We start from the raw sequence: 17,216 nt of genomic DNA on the forward strand, positions 1-17,216 counted from the left end.
CTCCAGCTCCCACTGAGCTCGGCGGCAGCTTCCCTGAACCCACTCGGATTCCTGGGTTCCCCATCTCACAACAGTGCCATCATCACCACCCCCAGTCACGAAGCAGAGCTCCAGGGGCCATCCTCGCTTCCTGCCTTCCCTGTCAGGCCCCAGCTCCATCCGTCCTGCCCTCAACTGCCTCACACTGTTCCTCTCTGTCCCCCCAGCTCCAGCCCCAGCTCAGGCCTGGACCTCTCCCTGCATCCTCACCCTGGCCCACCCTGCTCACAGCCCCCTATGCTCCCTAGCACCTCAGCCTCAGTTTGAAGCCCTGAGCAGTCTGGTCTCTCCCACTCCTTTAGCCCCATCTTCTCTCCAAGAAATTTTTATTGCCCACCCCAAACTCTCATGGTGGCCCAAACACCTTCAGCTCTGTACTCCTTCGTTTGCACTATGCTTGTCCACCGTCCCACACCCATGCCACTGACCCTGCCTGGAAGGCCTTTTCCTTTTCCCACCCAGGGAACCCTTTTCATCCCTCAAGAACCAGCTCCAGTGTCCCCTCCTCCAGGCAGCCTTCTCTGATGCCCTCAGGGAGGAGCCAGCCTAAGCCTCCTATGGGAGCTCCTAATTGTCCATCTCCTCTCGTGGACCAGGGTGGGCACTTAGTCCAGGCCATTTCTGTGCCCTGGCAGTGCCCAGTTTAAGGAGCCTAGGGAAATGTGAGGGGAAGGGTGAGTGAATGAGTGAGTGAGTGAGTGAAGGGACACCTCCTTTGGGGAGTTCCCTGGCCACAAGAGAGAAGCCAGGTGGACAAAGGAGAGGGCTGAAAACAGAGGGCAGCGAGGCTTCCGGGAGGGGATGAGGCTTGAACAAAGTGGTGAATGATGACCAGTTGGGTGCCCGGCAAAGATGAGGGGGGTGAGCAAGTGCAGGGACGTGGAGGTGGGGGAGACCCGAGGGTGGTCTGAGCACTGGACACTGTGCTGCAGACCTGAAGCTGCCCTAAAAGATGGTGACCGAGGGGGTGGCAGGGGCCTTGAACGGCAGGCTGAGGGCTGGAACTCTGCGGCTCCAGGCACTGGGGAGCCACAGAAGGCTGTGGGCAGGCGAGGCGCCGCGAACAAACCCCCGTGAGCAGTCATGCCCTGTCAGGGCTGATGGGTGGGTGGCAGAAGAGACTCCACTTCCATCTGCGCCCACAACGATCCAGGCGACAGATAATTACCGTCCATAAGGACACAGCGCTGACTGAGACAAATAATTACTGTCCATAAGGACACAGCGCATGGAGCGCACAGGCTGGGACAGAGGCAGACAAAATAACACCCAACCAGGATGAGTGTGACATTGTCCGGTGGACCGAACGCCCGGGGAATGAGGGGTAGCAATGACTCAGGAGGACTTCCCAGGGTGGTGACATAGTTGCGGTGGAGGGCAAGGCTGAGGGCCGAGCACGGGCAACATCCTGGCAGCTTGAACAAGAGAGGTAAATGGCCGGCCGTGAGCAGGAGCAGGAAGAGAAGCCAGGTTTGGACCCCAGGTGGGGCCTCCCCGGTCCTGTCCCCACAGCTCAGCGCCACTGCTTGTCCCTCCACAGGCCATCGAAGATCTCAGGACACTGGGCTGCAGAAAGGCAATGATGAAGTTTGAAAGGCACACGCTCCTGGTGAGTGAGGGCCTCGGTGTCGCTGTCTGAGAAACGATGACAAGGAGGGTGTCCATGGGGCCTTGGGCGGGGAGTCAGAAGGCAGGAAACTGGGACCCCGGGCCTGCCACCTCCTCCCTGCCTGACGGGGCTGGACACGCCCCTCTTGGGGCTTCGGACGCCCCTCTTGGGGCTTCGGTTTCCCTCATCTGTCCCAAGGTGGGGCGGGCCGTATCGCTGAGGTCCAGGGAACCGCACTAAGCACGGCTGTGTCACTGAACTAAGTAAGAGGCTCCGCAGGGAGCGGCCCCGTGGGAGGGGGTACGGAGCCGGCAGGTGCAGCCTGCCTGGGCCCTGACCTGGGTGGGCCACGCCATCCCCCAGGAATACCTCCTCGGGGAGGGGAACCTGAGCCAGCCTGCCGTTCGGCTCCTGGGAGACGTGATGTCCAAGGACGGCTTCTTCTATCTCAACTTCGCCGAGGCCCTGCGGGCTCACAGCTGCCTCAGCGACCGGCTCCGGTGAGGCGGCGGGCTGGACAGACGCCGGGGGGGGGGGGGGGGGGGGGGGGCGGGGGGCGATGGGGCGAGTACGGAGTGGGCGGGGCTGGCGGGGTGGGCGCGCGCGGCCTGTAGATATGGGGGCAGGGGCCCAGGGGGCGGAGAGAGGCGCGCTGGGTCCCGCCACACTCGCCCCCGCATCCCGGTTCCTCCAGGGGAAGAAAGGTACCTGGCGAGTGGCGTGGCCCTGAGGGGACGAGGCGGGGTTCCCGGGTCACACCGCTCAGCTCCCGGGCCTCGGGGGGCCATCGGGGACTGACGAGGGCGGGGTAGATGAAGGGGTGGGATTAGAGGCAACCGGCAAGTGAGAACTGGAGCGGGGAGAGGGGAGTGTCTGGGGAGGGGCCGCTGCGGAGATGCAGGGCCCGAGAGCCCGTCACGCACCCGCCCCGCCGCAGGTACAGCCGTATCGCGGGCGGTTGGGACCTGTTGCCGCGCGCGCTGCTGAGCTCGCTGTCGGGGCCTGTGCTGCTGCACACGCCCGTCGTGGCGATTAAGCAGGGGACGCACGAGGTGAGCGTGTACTTCGAGCCCTCGCGCCGGGCCCGGAATCAGAAGTCCTTGACGGCCGACGTGGTGCTGCTGACGGTGAGCGGGCCCGCACTGCAGCGCATCACCTTCACGCCGCCGCTGACGCTCAAGTGGCAGGAGGCAGTGCGCGCGCTGCATTACATGCCGGCCACCAAGGTGTTCCTGAGCTTCCGCCGGCCCTTCTGGCACGACGAGCATATCGAAGGCGGCCACTCGAACACCGACCGACCGTCGCGCGTGATATTCTATCCGCCGCCTGGCGAGGGCGCGCTGCTGCTCGCCTCGTACACGTGGTCGGACGCGGCTGCCACGTTCGCTGGCCTGAGCCTGTCCGAAGCCCTACGCTTGGCGCTCGACGACGTGGCGGCGCTTCACGGGCCCATCGTGTACCGGCTCTGGGACGGCAGCGGCATCGTCAAGCGCTGGGCGGAGGACCCGCACAGCCAGGGTGGCTTCGTGGTGCAGCCCCCGATGCTCTGGCGAACCGACAAGGACGAGGATCAGGAGTACGATTGGGCGGTCCCCCACGGCCGCATTTACTTCGCCGGCGAGCACACGGCCTACCCGCACGGCTGGGTGGAGACGGCCGTCAAGTCGGCACTGCGGGCCGCGGTCTTGATCAACGGCCGGACCAGCAGCTGAAACGACCCCCGGACCATCAACAGCATGGGGCATGTGCACGTGGCGCCCGCCCACCACCACCCGCGCAGCCTCGAAAGGGGGCGGGGCACCCACTCTCCAGCCTTACATGCCGTCACTGCTCCGCACACGACCCAAAAGAGGACCCAATATTAAAGTATTTTTGGAAACAGCAGTGTGGTCCCGCCCCCTCCCTGGCTCAGTCGCTTCCCCAATTTGCAGGAGCAAAACCATTAGCCCTCGCGGTAGAAGGGGCTGCGCCTATCCTGGAGCCCCAGAAGCTGTCCTACTTCTTCCTGGGCCGCGGGCTCCGTTTGGGGGAGTAGGAGGTACAGGATGGACACTGCTTTGCGCCACCGGTAAACGTTAATCACAGTGCCCCACAACGGCTGTCACGACACAGTGGGAACCTTAAGCAAGTAACAAAAAGCCCAGCCGACACTGGGTTAAACACGAGTTTATTTTTCTCATAACAAGAAGCTGGTAAGTAGGGCCCCAGAGGGAGCAGCCCCGCAGGCCCTTCCATCTCGGTTATGTCCGGGATGTGCCCCTGCACCCCATCCTCACTCCTCCAAAAGCCCCAGACTCAAGCAGGTAAGGGAGCCCTGCCTCCACAAACCGCCACCACTCACCCGCAAGGGGCCTCGTCTTAGGCCTCACTGGCCAGGTCAGGGTCACAGTGGTCAGACATCGACTCTGCAGAGTGGTCACAGGAGACCACGAGTCACCACCCCCTCTCGATCCAGAGCCAAGCCGGTGTGGTGGCCTCCCCGCTCCACCTACTCGAGGCCAACCAGATAGGAAAGTGTCAGTTTCAAGAAACCAGCTAAGAGAAGGGAGGCCTGGTGGAGAGCCCCGCCCCTCTTTGCGCCTCCCCTCCCCAGCCTCCGGGAGGGGCGGGGTCGTGGGCGGGAGCTGGGTAAAGTGTCTGGTGCTGAGCAGGCCGCCTCGCCCAGCACGGTTAAGAGTCCGCACATTCCTCCTCCTCCTCCTCCTCCTCCTCCTCCTCCTCCTCCTCCTCCTCCTCCTCCTCCGGCAGGATTTCCAGGCTGCTGTCAGGCTGCGGGACTGTGTCCACGGGGGGCGGCGGAGCCGGTGGGGCGCGGGTGGGCGACAGCGGCAGTGGGGAGGCAGGTGGCGACGGGCTCTGGGGCTCTGCGGGGGGCGCCAGGCCTAGGATCTCCTGCACGTTGTGGGGCAGCTCCTGGCGGGTTGGCGGGTAGGGAGCGAGAAGTCAGAGGTTTGCTGGGGGTTGGGGGGCTATCGGGAGGGGTCAGGGACTCACCCGGCAGGCGGTCAGCTGCCGGTAGAGGGCCTCGGCCCGCGTCAGCACGTCCTCCACGCTCAGCTTCATGGTCAGCTCGTTGATGTGCTGCGGGTGGGGGTGGGTCAGGCCTGCCTGCCTGCAAGCACCCAGCCACCACCGCCCCAGCACCTACTCTGTGCCTCGTGCTGGGGTACAACTGAGGGAAGACAGACCGGGCTGGCCCTCTTGGGGCTCACAGTGGAGCTGGGGGATCAGGAGAGGTCCTGTTCTCTCTGGCTGCTTGCCAGGTGCAGCATTCAGGGAAGGAAAAGGGCATCGAGCCCCACCGCCGCGGCCCCGCCCCACGTTAATGCACTGGGGCAGGGGCAGGTGGCCCACTCATGCATGGGCCACATGCTCTGTGAGGACACTGCAGGGAGCCAGGGATAACGGGGTAGGAGACAGACAGACCCCGTCTCCTGGCTACCGTGCTCACAGCTTAGCCAATCATACTTTCCACAATCCTATTTTGAGTACCTACTACCGAAAGGTACTGTGGCACAGGGGCAGGGCCAGCCTCCACGGAGTTCACACCCAGGTGATGTGTCTTCTCCACACAGGTCAGGATGGGCAGGGGGAGGGAGGGGACTGGGAGGGAGCCGGGGTCTCACCTTGAGGATCTCATTGGACCCGAAGCCTGAAAGCATGAGGGTGTCCCGCTCCATGTCCAGGATGGCACAGGCCACCAGCAGGTGCAGATTGGGGCCAGGGAGCCCCGTCCACAGCACCTAGCAGTGCCCAGGGGAGGGGTCACTGCAAAGCCTCTGCCTCAGGTCCCACCCAGGTCTGCCCCACACCCTGCCCACCTCCCACCAACCTCCCTGCCCCATCCACTGGCAGTACAGCCAATCCATTTCTCCTTCTCGGCCCTCCCACCCCAACTGGCTAGCTCACCTCCCACAGCCGAAGGACATCCGGGAAGGGGAATTCCCTCTTGAACCAGATGAGCAGCCACCGGAAGCAGAAGCAGAGAGAGCCAGAGTCCTGGGAGTCTAGGGGAGGACAGCGGTGGGCGGGGCGGCACTCAGCTGAGAGCAAGCTCAAAATCAACTCCAATCCTGCTCTAATTCACAGGGCGCCCGGTGGTCGGACTGGACTCTAAGAAGTCACCCTGGCTGTAAGAACCCGCACGAGTCTACGCAAGTGGAGGGACAGCTTCAGAGCGGGGACAGGGACGCTCAGCGCCAGCAGGAACCTTCCCATCCTGCCTTCCGGGCTCCAGATGAGGTGAGCTAGCCCCGTGGTCTCCGCTCTCATGTGGAAGGGAGGCAGTAAGACCAGTCCACTCAGGGAAAAAATCTATTCAACATCCAAAGCTGGGGGAGGTGTGAGGAAACTGGCCCTCGTGTACACTGCTAGCAAAAACGTAAGCTGGTAGAACTTTCTGGGAAAGCAGTGATGAAGACAAATGTTTCAAAAGATGTAAAAATGTGTACTTCACTGGATACAATATCACTTCTTGGAATTTAACCTAAAAAAATAATCCACGAATATAGATTCATCACGGTGAAAAACTACAAATAACCTAAAAGTCCAGCAGGTCAGGTTAAATCTATTTTTATACATCATTAAGATGGACAGAACACCATGTAGTCGATAAGACTGATAATGTAGGGCTTCCCTGGTGGCTCAGTGGTTGGGAACCTGCCTGCCAATGCAGGGGACACGCCAGGGGACACGGGTTCGAGCCCTGGTCCAGAAAGATCCCACATGCCGTGGAACAACTAAGCCCGTGCGCCACAACTACTGAGCCTGCACTCTAGAGCCCACATGCCACAACTACTGAGCCTGCGTGCCACAACTACTGAAGCCCACGCACCTAGAGCCTGTGCTCTGCAACAATAGAAGCCACCGCAATGAGAAGCCCGCGCACCACAATGAAGAGTAGCCCCCAGGGGCTTCCCTGGTGGCGCAGTGGTTGAGAATCTGCCTGCCAGTGCAGGGGACACAGGTTCGAGCCCTGGTCTGGGAAGATCCCACATGCCGCGGAGCAACTGTACCCGTGAGCCACAGCTACTGAGCCTGCGCGTCTGGAGCCTGGGCTCCGCAACAAGAGAGGCCGCGACAGTGAGAGGCTGCGCACCGCGATGAGTGGCCCCCGCTTGCCGCAACTACAGAAAGCTCTCGCACAGAAACGAAGACCCAACACAGCCAAAAAATAAATCAATTAATTTAAAAAAAACTGTTAAAAAAAAAAGAGTAGCCCCCATTCGCCACAACTAGAGAAAGCCCGCGCACAGCAACGAAGACCCAACACAGCCAAAAATTTAAAAATAAATAAATTAGCTTATCATCATCTGCATTCAAAAAAATAGTACGAGCAACAGCAACTTTAACTTTCTTTTCTTTACGTGAATTCCCTGCATTTTTTATACTGAACAAGCAATGCAGTCAAATTTAAAAGCCGAAATGCAGCAGTCCCCGCCCCAGCAGCCCAGAGAACCAGTTTCCAATCCAGGCTCAGGGGTGACTGGAGATGAGAGCTGGTTGGAGATGAGGAGTGTGAGGAGCTGCGCCCAGGTCCTTCGTCTGAAAAGCCTGACAGCACACGAAGGAGCCACCTCAGCAGGCAGCGGGGGCGCATTTGGCAGGGGTAGGGGGCCCACGTCTGCATTCGTTGAGGTTTTGCTCCAAACCACAGTCCTGCTTTTACATATCAATTCTGGGTTCTGTGGGGATGTTTCTCTTGCTTGCACCACGTCCAAACATCCTGGACATTGTCTGTGGCCACTCCCAGAGACTCTGCAGCAAGGTGTGTGGGCCCACCATCATCCCCTGCCTACCCGCCAAGACACGTACCCAGGAAGTCGCAGAGCGGAGGGTCCAGCACCCTCAAGAGGAGCAGGAGTTGCCCGAGTTGCCGCTTCATCGTCTCTTGACTCTCCTCAAAGTTCCCATGCTGTGGGAGGGAGGGCCACGTGAGGAGCCAGACCCCAGCTTTTGAGGGGGCCTGTCTCCCAGCCCTGCCGAGCCTCACCACGAGCTCCATGAAGCCACAGAAACACCAGAAGGCATCCACCTCGTTCTGAGTGACATAGAGGATCGGGGAGAGAAGGTCACTCATGCCCTGGACGTAGCCTGTGGGGACATGGGGTCAGGGCCCAGCCGAGGCCTGCAGCGCGCTCCCCCTGCAAGGCCAGCCCCCAGCAACTGCCCCCGGGCTGTGCCGCACCGAGGTCAAAGTGGTACATGCAGTAGGTAAGGAGGATGTCGTTCAGCAGGCCCAGCCCCGGGTTCTCGGGGCCCTCGTAGAACTTGTTGTTCCTATCGGTGCGGCTCACATCTCTCTCTGTGGGGACAGGGGGCAAAGCGCAAAGGCGTGAAAGGTGAGCCCTGTCCCTGCCGGCCGGCCGCCAGCACACCTAGGCAGGTGTGGGTCATCCAAAGACCATCTTGAACGCTCTCACGTGAGGTACTGTGCTTCACGCTCACCAGCTCGCCACACCCTCCCAGCAGCTGACAGTTACTAAACCATCAACAGATGGGGAGACTGCGGCCCAGGGAGGTAGGATCACTTGCCAAGATCTCACAGTGAGTAGGTGGTAGATTTGAACCCACGGAGCCTGGCTCCCCTCCCGTGTTCCCCCATCCCCGACCCCAGGGCCACTCACCCCTGCTCACCCCCGTCTCACTCCCCTCCATCCCTACAGATGGCCTTGCTCCTGCTCTTAGGGAGACAGGGGGCTCCCTCGGGCCCCTCCCAGCTGTTTCTGGTCTCACCATCCCACCCTTGCCCCCCACCAACCAATGAGGCTGCGGTATCCGTGCAGCAGTGAGTTCCTCCGCTCCTGCTCCGGGCTCACAGATTTCCACTGCAGCTTCATTCGGAAATACTCGTCCCTGAGGGGAGCGGAGGAGTGAGATGTAGGGACACCCCCCGCCGCCTCATCCTACAGGGCTCAGCCTAGCTCACCGCCCCTGTGCTTCCCCTTCCCCACATCTCTCATGACACACAACACCCTTGGGGGTTTTTTTGTTGTTGTTCAAAGTCTGTCACCCCCATTGGACAGAGAGCAGCAGGGGCAGGACCGGGACACACGGCAGAGGCACAAGATATACCAGGAACGACGAGAGGTGGCCCCATGGGGTTAGGAAGCCCGCTGCAAAGCGGTGACCACTGAAACGGCACGGCGCCAGAATGAAAACGGCATCGGGGATGGGCTCTGGGCCCTACAGGGGCAGGGCCTGGCCCACTGCCTCTGTCCCCGCTGTGCTCAGGTCGACGGCCCGTCTGTGCACGCGTAGCGCGGCGGTGCCGGGCCGCCCACTGGGATATGCTGTTGATCAAAAACCTCCAGTCGACTCAGGAGGCCAGAGGCTGCAGCGCAGCAGGGCAGGAGCCATGGCGTCTCACTCACGTTTTCTTGCGCACGTGGGCCTTGTGCTCCTCGGCTGAGCCCTCCCAGCTCAGGTACCCGAGGAGGAACTTCCAGGCCTCGCGTCGCAGGCTGGGGCTCAGACCCTGGAGGGCAGAGGGCAGCTCAGACGGGCCTCCCCTTGGCTGCCCGCCGACCCTGCCCACCCACTCGGCTCCTCACCCCTGAGAAGATGCGGGCTTTCAGCTCAGGGACCTGCTGCAGGCGGCCCTCGGGGCCCATGCGGCGGGCCCACTCCTCCTCCGTGACCGGAGGCGCCCGCTCCACAGCCGGCCTCGGCCCTAGCTCCACCTGGGGGACACAGGACGAGTGAGCCCAGGGCCTCGGCCCAACAGCGTTCCCCAGCCCACCGTGGGCCACTCCGAGTCAGCTCAGAGCCCTTCTAAGTTGCACGGACGGACAGAACGTCTGGGGCAGGAAGCATCTCCTTGGCTGGGTCAGTGAAAAAGTCACCCCCCAAGTCAGGAAAGCCCCCCCAGTAATAGTAGGCACCAGGTGCACAGGCTACAAGCACCTTCCAGCAAGTCACTCATGAAACCCGATGAGGGCGATGCTGTTATCATCCCCATCTCACTGGGGAAACAGAGGCCCAGGGAAATGCAGTCCCATGCCCACGGTGACCGCCAAAGAGCAGCAGCGTCCACCCTGATACTCACACAGGAAATGACCTCAAACCCGGGCTCGGGTTCGTCATCGGGGGCTGGAGGCAGGTCAGGGGAGGCCCCCTCCTGGTGCGGCTGCAGGGCTCCGCGGAAGAAGTTGGTCACACGGGAGAAGCTGCTGAAGGTGGTGGAGTAGGGGTCCTGGAAGAAGCGCTGGGGACAGGGCCGAGGGGCGGTCACCGTCCACCCTCCCTGCCTGGCCTTCACGGCCCGCCCTTCCCTGCCCACACCGGCCAGCCTGGCGCTGGGGACTCACAGACACCACGTTGGAGCTGTCCTGGTCAAACAGCTGGAGGTGGTGGAAGGAGTTGGAGAGGGCCGAGGAGTCATGGGGGAAGACAAGGTAGAGGCGGGAGTCCTGCGGGGAGCTGCGGGCAGGGCATCTGGGTGACACACAGGCAGGGTGCCCGCTTTTTCCTTTTTTTCTCAGTGTCCCGACTGCCCATGAGGAATCCCTCATCTCAGGCCTGAGACCCCAGCTGGACCCCAGGGATGGCACAGGCCCCAGGGCTGGTCAACGAGGGCCTTCCACCTCCCTGGCCAGGGTGACTGCCTCAGGGATAGGCCAACGAGAAGCAGCCCCAAGATGCTGCTGGAATGTGGGAAAGAGGTGCTTTCTACCCACCGGGGCCCCCAGAGAATGACAGCAAACTCAGAAAGAAAAAGAGCAACTCTTTCTGCACTCTGGGACCCGGGTCCCGCCTGATGTCAAACTGCCCTTTGATGTTGCAGTTACACGCGCCACTCAAGTCTCTTTTTCCTGCCTTTAAATCAGCCTGGGTTGTATTACTTTCACAGCCCTGAGGGAGTCAGGCTGCATCCCTGGAGGGGTGGGGCCTGGGACAAGGCTCACCTGGCCAACAGTAGATAACGGCTGAGGACACGGAGCAGGGCGCGGGTGCCCCCGCGGTGGAAGTGCAGGGCGGGCAGGGAGCCTCCGGCCTGCGTAACCAGAACCAGGTATGCCCAGCTGAGGCCCGGCTTGGAACGGCGGATGGACTTGAGCTCCCCCAGACTCGCGGAGAAGGCCCAGGAGCCCCGGGGGGAGCTGGGCTCTGCACCTAGGGGGACAGCAGCGTCGGGAGCAGGTGGGGGTCGGGAGGCGGGGGCGTGTGGAGCCAGAGGCGGCTCAGGCATCTCCTGAGAGCCCACTGCGAGCCAGCCCCAGGCCCTCTGGGAAAGGAACCCAGTAAAACTGGAGGGAAGCCTGGGGGATGCGTGCCTGCCCCCAAATCTCCCCAGGCTCCCCATGTCTGTCCCCTGCCCCCCCCCAACCCTGCCTGTCTCACCTCCAACCCTCTTCACTCTAGACCTCTCAAGCCACAGCAAAAAGGCTGTGGTTTCCTAAACACACCCAGTGCCCCACACCTCTGGCCTTACCCCCGCTGCTCTCTCTGCGGGGAGAGAAAACTCTCAAGCATCCTTCAGAGCTAGGCTGTGGCACCACCCGTTCCTGGAAGACTCCTCTGCCCCCTACGGGGTTAGATACCTCCTCTGGTGCCCCCAGCACCCTGTGCGACTCCAGGATGGCCCGAATTACCCTGTCACCCTGCAACCATCACCGCCACAGCCTGGAAATTCCATGGGCAGGACTTACGTGGAGGTGCCCACAGCCAATCAGGGAGCCCGGCCTGATGAGCAAGGCTGCAAACCTCAGGGACGCTGGCCAAGCTGGACCTGGGCTGGGGACCGCCCTGCACCCCCCACCCACTCACCTGGGACTGGAGGCCACTGTGGGTGGCCATCTTGACTGTGGGCAGCACAGCCCATGGAGCCATGACCACTGAGGGTAAGTCGTGTCTCCGCCTGCCCCCACCCAGGGGCAACAGTTTAGTCTACCTCTCGTGGGCTCTGAGTGGCGGTGCCGTGGCCGCACGGTGCTGATGACGGCCCAGTCGGGTTCATAGCCAGGGTCAAAGGTTGGTTCCTCCTCAGAGGTGCAGGAGTCTCCCCCACTGGTGTCCTTGGGGGAAGACAGGAAAAGAGACTGAGGGACTGTGGATTCAGAGTTTCCAGATCTGAGCCTCGAGGCCACCCTGGGAGGTAGCCCCATTGAACAAAGAGGGAAACTGAGGCACAAAGAGGGCACAGCACTTGCTCTCAGGGTCGGTCACCCAATGCGGCCAGGGAATGGGCCAGGATTTGAAGCCAAGTCTCACGGTGGCTCTAACCAAAGCACCCCCACATAAAAAGCAGACAGCTAGGCAGGGGCTGGGGTGCTTTGCAGTCAGACTGCCAGAGGTCACTGTGCTTAAAATAAGTAGGTAGGAGTTACTAGAGTAACTCAAATCAGGACCACAATCAGATACGACTTCACACCCACTAGAATGGCTAGAATAAAAAAAGACAGGCAATAGCGAGTGTTGGTGAGAATGTGGAGAAACTGGAACCTCTTACACTGCTGGTAGGATTGTAAGATGGTGCAGCCACTGTAGAAAACAGTCTGGCAGGTCCTCAAAAGGTTAAACGTGGAATTACCATATGACCCAGCAATTCCGCTCCTAGGTATACACCCCAGAGAAATAAACATGAACACCCACGCAAAGACCTACACATGAACGTTCACAGCAGCATATTTGTGACTGCCAAGAAGTGGAAACAACCCACTGCCCATCGAACTGATGAATTAATAAAATGGGTAGATCCATACGATAGAATTTTATTCAGCAATAAAAAGGAAGGACGTTCCGATAGATGCTACAATATGGATGAACCTTGAAAGCAACCTAAATAAAGGAAGCCAGTCATGAAGAACCACATAGAGTATGATTCCATTTATATGAAATATCCAGAAAAGGCAAATTTATAGAGACAGAAAGCAGGTTAGTGGTTGCCAGGAGCTGGAGGAGGGGAGTACAGGTACAGGGTTTCTTTCGGGGATGATGAAATGTTCCGGAATTACACGGTGGTGATGGTTGCAAACGTGTGTGAATACTAAAAACCACTGAATTATGCACTTTGACAATTTTAAGTTTTCATAAAGCTTGAATTTTTTTGAGTCTGATGGTAAGTGAATTCTATCTGAATAAAAGAAAAAAATAGGTGGCTCGTATTTTGTTATGAAAGTAACATGAAGTGCCCAGCATGGGGCCAGCTGGTGGCTGCTTTTATTGACATGAGCTCAGGGGCCTGTTGGGCAGATTCAGGGAAACCATGCAGAGCAGGGCCATGCTGAGGGTCAGAGTGCAGTAAAAGCCATGCTGGCCATGAGCCGTGGAGGAGGGCAGGGAGGGAACAAAATGTGTGAGGATTGCAGCAACTGGGAGAGAATTCACAGCTCGTGTGTCTTCTTCCTCTATGAGAACGGCTAGAAAGGTAAAACATTTCCCAGGCTCCCCTGAAGTTGCGTTCCAGGCACAAGAGCCTACCAATCAGATGCACTCAGATCTACAAAGTGGAAATTGGATAAGGGCAACTTCCTGCCACTCTGGCTGGTGTTTGGCTGACAAGGAAAAAGGAGGAGTCTCATCTCTGTCTTCATCTTCCTGCACACAGAGCGGTAACTGGGGCAGCAGTGGGGCCGATTAGCAGCTCTGATGGTAGTATTCTCGAACTTGACAACTCCAATGACAGTCCCATTCCCTACAGCCCTGCCCTCACTGGATCGCAGCTCCCCTGGCAGGTCAGTTCTGCAGTGTCAGTCCTATTCCTCTAGCTTCTATAAAAATTCTGTAAGCCTCCACGTCTCTGCATTTAACCCCTTGCTGCTTAAAGTAACTGGAGTGTTTTGTGACTCTTGCAGTAAAACCCTGCATGATTAGAAGGACTCAGACTGTGGGGTATCTGCTGGATATTCCAGACTGACAAGCCACTCCCACAACAGAAGCTGAAATATCCCAATATCCACTTTCCCAGCCTTCCCTGCATTTCTGAATGGCCTAGGGACCCAACTCTGGCCAGTGGAAGCTGAGGGTACGTCCGCGGGGAGTCTGAAGAAGGGAATTCCTGATAAAAAGGCACCTACAGGAGTGAACACCCTATTCAGGTTAGCCTCTATGTGCTGTCAAGGGAGGACATGGTGTTTGGAACTGTGGCAGCCAACCAGGGCCATGAAAAGAAGACCAAGGAATGGCAGGGACACCTGTCCACAAGCTGCCAAACCAGCCCCTGGCAAAGCCATCTGTGCCCTCCCTGTTTTGTGACATGAAGAATTTGATAATTTTGCCAGTGTTTACACAAAATAATGATAATTAGTGTGTTGTCTGTCAAATGTTTGCAGCTCTCCACCCCTCGGGCATACAGTAGGATTACAGCTCATTGAACTCTACTGGCTGAGTGGAGACATGCAACTCGTTCTGGCCAAACGGCTGGGATATATCACTTCCAAGATGGACTGTTTAACTGCCAGGGAAAAACTTCTAGAGATCTCTTTCCCTCTGCCACAAGGAATGAGACCTTTAAGATGCTAGCTGCTCTAGCAGCATGCTTCCTTGAGTAATCATGATGAGCAGAGCTCTTTTGCCAACCTGAGATACACATGTAGAGTGAACAAAAACAGTTAAAAAGGCTGGAGCTCCAGCAGCCCTTCTGGACCAGAAGGCAGCCTTAAGAACAGATGCCACATGTTGAGGATTACAGAGCAATGTTGGAAGGAAGCTGAGTCATTGATAACATATGAACCTATACTGCTGACTTCTGGGCTTTGTAAAAAGAGAGAAATGAGCTGTTATCTTGTTTAGGTCGCTGGTATTCCTGTTTCTATTACATACAACCAAATGCAACTCCTAACTGACGCAAAGCTTTCTGGAAAACCTCTTGTTTTTACTGATAAAAAGGACAGATATGATTGGTACCCTGCTGGCCCCTTTTTCCTGCCTTAAAAGGCAGATGCAATGGTTGCAGCTGAAGTGGTCATTTAAACACCACTAGAGCAAGCACAGTAGGTTCTCAGCAATCCAAGCCTTGATGTCACTAGCCAAGGACAGCAGCCTCATACCATTTGGAGTCTTGTGAGGTGAAAGAAACAAACTTGTTTGCTCACTGTGTTGTCAGCTCAGTTTTGTGTTCCTTGGAGCTGAATGTATCCTGAATTTATATGTGTCCTTCCCATTGATGCCTGTCTCAGTGGGTTTCTGTTATTTGAAAATAAGAGCGCCAAGGAGGACAGCAATATTCTCAAGAAAGGCACTCAGACTGCCTGTGAGGTTGGTGAAAATGCAAAATCCTGGTTGCTGCTACTTCAACTTCCATAGGGGAGGCTCTGGAATCTCCGTTTGAAACCCCATGGCCCCAGCTGAGGCTTCATCCTCTCTTCCTGGCCCGTCACACTGGCCTCCTCCCCGACCTCCCAGCCCCCAATCTCCCTCCATTTGGTCCTTCCATCCATCTCCCACATGATCCCACAGATGGGGCTTTCCATACCCATACCTTTCCCCTCCCAAGGCTAACCTTGGCCCCCAGGACAGGGTCCAAGCTTCTCAGCCTGGCATTTCAGGCCCAACCATCTTTCCAGCAAAACCCTCTAAAGAGATATCCCACGTTCCGTTCTGCCCTGAAACACCCTTCTTCCTCCTGTCCCTGAAATATATTGTTTTTTGGGGTTTTTTTTGGCCGTGCTGTGTGGCATGTGGGATCTCAGTTCCCCAACCAGGGACTGAACCCATGCCCCATGCAGTAGAAGCGCAGAGTCTTAACCACTAGACCACCAGAGAAGTCCCCGCTGAAATGTATTCCTGCCTGCTTCTCATCTCTAGAGTCCTAGCTCAAATGTCTGCTCCCCAGAAGGAGACGTGCTCTGGAGTCAGTATGTGTGGGTTCAAATCCAAGTTCCAGTACTTCCTAGCTTTTCTGACCTCAGGAGAGGATGAGAGGATGAGGTTTCCTCTCATCGTGCCTCAATTTCTCAAAAACAGAATGAGGGGTGAGGGAGGACTTAGGCAGTGTCTGGGTTGGATTCATCTCTGGGTCCCAGCACCATCCAGCACAAGGGCCTGACAAGGAGACATCTGGAAATGAGAAGGGCGAGGTCTTGTACCCGGGGAAGGAAGGAATCCTGGCGAAGTGGATGAGTAGCCTCTGTCAGGTCTTGTTCCCTCTCTGGACACGATGGCAAGACAGCCCAAGAAAAAATGCCACACTCCGTCAAGTCCTTATGGGCTGAGAGCCCGTGGAACCTGAATCCACAGGCTGAGTTGTCCTCTTGCACCCTGGCAGAGCTCTCCCAAGAAGCAAAGGGGGTGAGGAGGCAGGCAGCTACCCCCATGGCCACAAATCTCATAGTGTCTACTCTCTTTCCGTGAATGGGCATCTTCAGCCCCATTTCACAGAGGAGACAAAAGTGAGTGACAGAGAGAACTTAGGTCCCAACCAGGACCACACATGCTCCTAGGGTAGGTCTGGAATTGTATTCAAGTCCTTCAAATGCTTTCCACTGCCCCGACCTAGAAAAAAAGCAAGTGGAGAAAGGGGAAGCAAAGGTAGCCTACCTTCTTGGAGAAGAAGATTTGGGTGGAATCTCCAGCCTCCTCTACAGGAGCCCAGTGCAGGAGGACGTCATTGTCCTGAGGAAAAAAAGGAAGGGTTGGGAGTGCTTCCCTCCAAACTCCCCAAACCATATTTCCAAACTTCCTCCCAGTTCTGGACCCTCAGCCTTAGAAAGCCACCTCTCCTTCTTAACCTCCCGTTGCTGACCTCCACACTATACTCCTACAGACGCCGCCTCCCTCCCGCTCTAGGCCTGCCCGAGCCCTGCTCTCTCCCGGCCTACCTTCTCCACAACACGGATGACGCCGGCGATGAGGGAGTCCGGGTCTTGGTGCTTCTTGGCACTGGTGTGCAGGTACACGCCTCCTTTCTCAAATACCACCTAGGAACGGGAACCATTGAGGGGCGGGGCCCAAGCGTGGGAAGACACTCAGGGGGCGGGGCTCAAAAGAGAGCCAATGGGAGCAGACCCGGGGGAAGAGCTATTCACCTTGGGGGCGGGGCCCAGGGTACATTTACCTAGAGGATGGGGCCCGGAGTGAAGCCTGTATAGCGCCAGGCTTCTCTGGCACTCCGGAGGATGGGGAGGGGAGAAAGGGGGAGTGCATTCCAAACTGGGTGAGCCGCAGGGGGCGGGGCTAAACGATATGGGTCTCCCTAGGGCATTGGAAGGAAGGGTGACAGCGTGTTTATTAAGGGAATGGTGTGCTTGTTAAGGAGGTGCTGGGCTCCCAGAGTCCCTGCAAGTCCTGAGAAAGAAGCAGACCACCGGAGGGCGGCGTTTCGCATAGACGGAAGCGAAAGAACGCGTCTTCAGTGCTTACCCTGTAACCGGCGCCCTCCATAGCCGCGGCCGAGACCTCACTGCCCCGGCTCCCTCCTTTTCCGGGTCAGCGTGCTGTCACATCCGGATAGGAGACTCCCCTCAAGCCCAGACAGTGGTGGTGTCCCCGTCTGTTCTAGAATAAGAATGGGTGTAACCATTTTTCAGAATGGGGTGGTTAAACTTGAACCACGAGGTATCAAGTCACGTCACAGACGCTAAAGGTGGAGCGGCCAGTGCGCAGGCGCAGCAAAACAGTCCTAACGTAG

General features: G+C 58.1%; 2 protein-coding genes and 1 long non-coding RNA gene across 4 annotated transcripts in view; 2 read left to right on the forward strand and 1 right to left on the reverse strand.

The window, feature by feature from the left end:
- IL4I1 (interleukin 4 induced 1) overlaps positions 1-3,532 on the forward strand; it is a 39,276-nt gene extending 35,744 nt beyond the window's left edge. The window contains exons 5-7 of the mRNA XM_067719344.1: positions 1,580-1,648; positions 2,012-2,148; positions 2,586-3,532. Coding sequence (XP_067575445.1) covers positions 1,580-1,648; positions 2,012-2,148; positions 2,586-3,360 — 981 coding nt within the window. The 3' untranslated portion in view covers positions 3,361-3,532. The remainder of the gene's footprint in view (positions 1-1,579; positions 1,649-2,011; positions 2,149-2,585) is intronic.
- Positions 3,533-3,798: 266 nt separating this feature from the next.
- Positions 3,799-17,182, reverse strand: TBC1D17 (TBC1 domain family member 17). Of its 2 annotated transcripts, none has more exons than XM_067719342.1 (18): positions 16,949-17,182; positions 16,408-16,506; positions 16,127-16,201; positions 11,541-11,664; positions 10,555-10,762; positions 9,958-10,084; positions 9,696-9,854; positions 9,202-9,330; positions 9,022-9,125; positions 8,409-8,503; positions 7,836-7,952; positions 7,641-7,741; positions 7,463-7,562; positions 5,558-5,655; positions 5,275-5,391; positions 4,643-4,729; positions 4,371-4,561; positions 3,799-4,334 (listed from the first exon to the last, which is right to left on the reverse strand). In XM_067719342.1, the coding sequence occupies exons 1-18, from the start codon at positions 16,967-16,969 to the stop codon at positions 4,319-4,321; spliced, it is 1,968 nt and encodes a 655-aa protein (XP_067575443.1). In that variant the 5' UTR covers positions 16,970-17,182; the 3' UTR covers positions 3,799-4,318. The 2 variants fall into 2 exon arrangements, with proteins under 2 accessions (XP_067575443.1, XP_067575444.1); XM_067719343.1 differs by having other exon boundaries at positions 4,368-4,561; positions 9,958-10,069; positions 16,949-17,181.
- Positions 10,758-15,894, forward strand: LOC137214950 (uncharacterized). Its single transcript, XR_010939106.1, has 3 exons — positions 10,758-11,490; positions 13,197-13,323; positions 13,444-15,894. It is a non-coding gene; the product is annotated as an uncharacterized lncRNA (long non-coding RNA).
- Positions 17,183-17,216: the final 34 nt, after the last annotated feature.

This window comes from Pseudorca crassidens, chromosome 20, assembly GCF_039906515.1.
Source record: "Pseudorca crassidens isolate mPseCra1 chromosome 20, mPseCra1.hap1, whole genome shotgun sequence".
NCBI lineage: Eukaryota > Metazoa > Chordata > Mammalia > Artiodactyla > Delphinidae > Pseudorca > Pseudorca crassidens.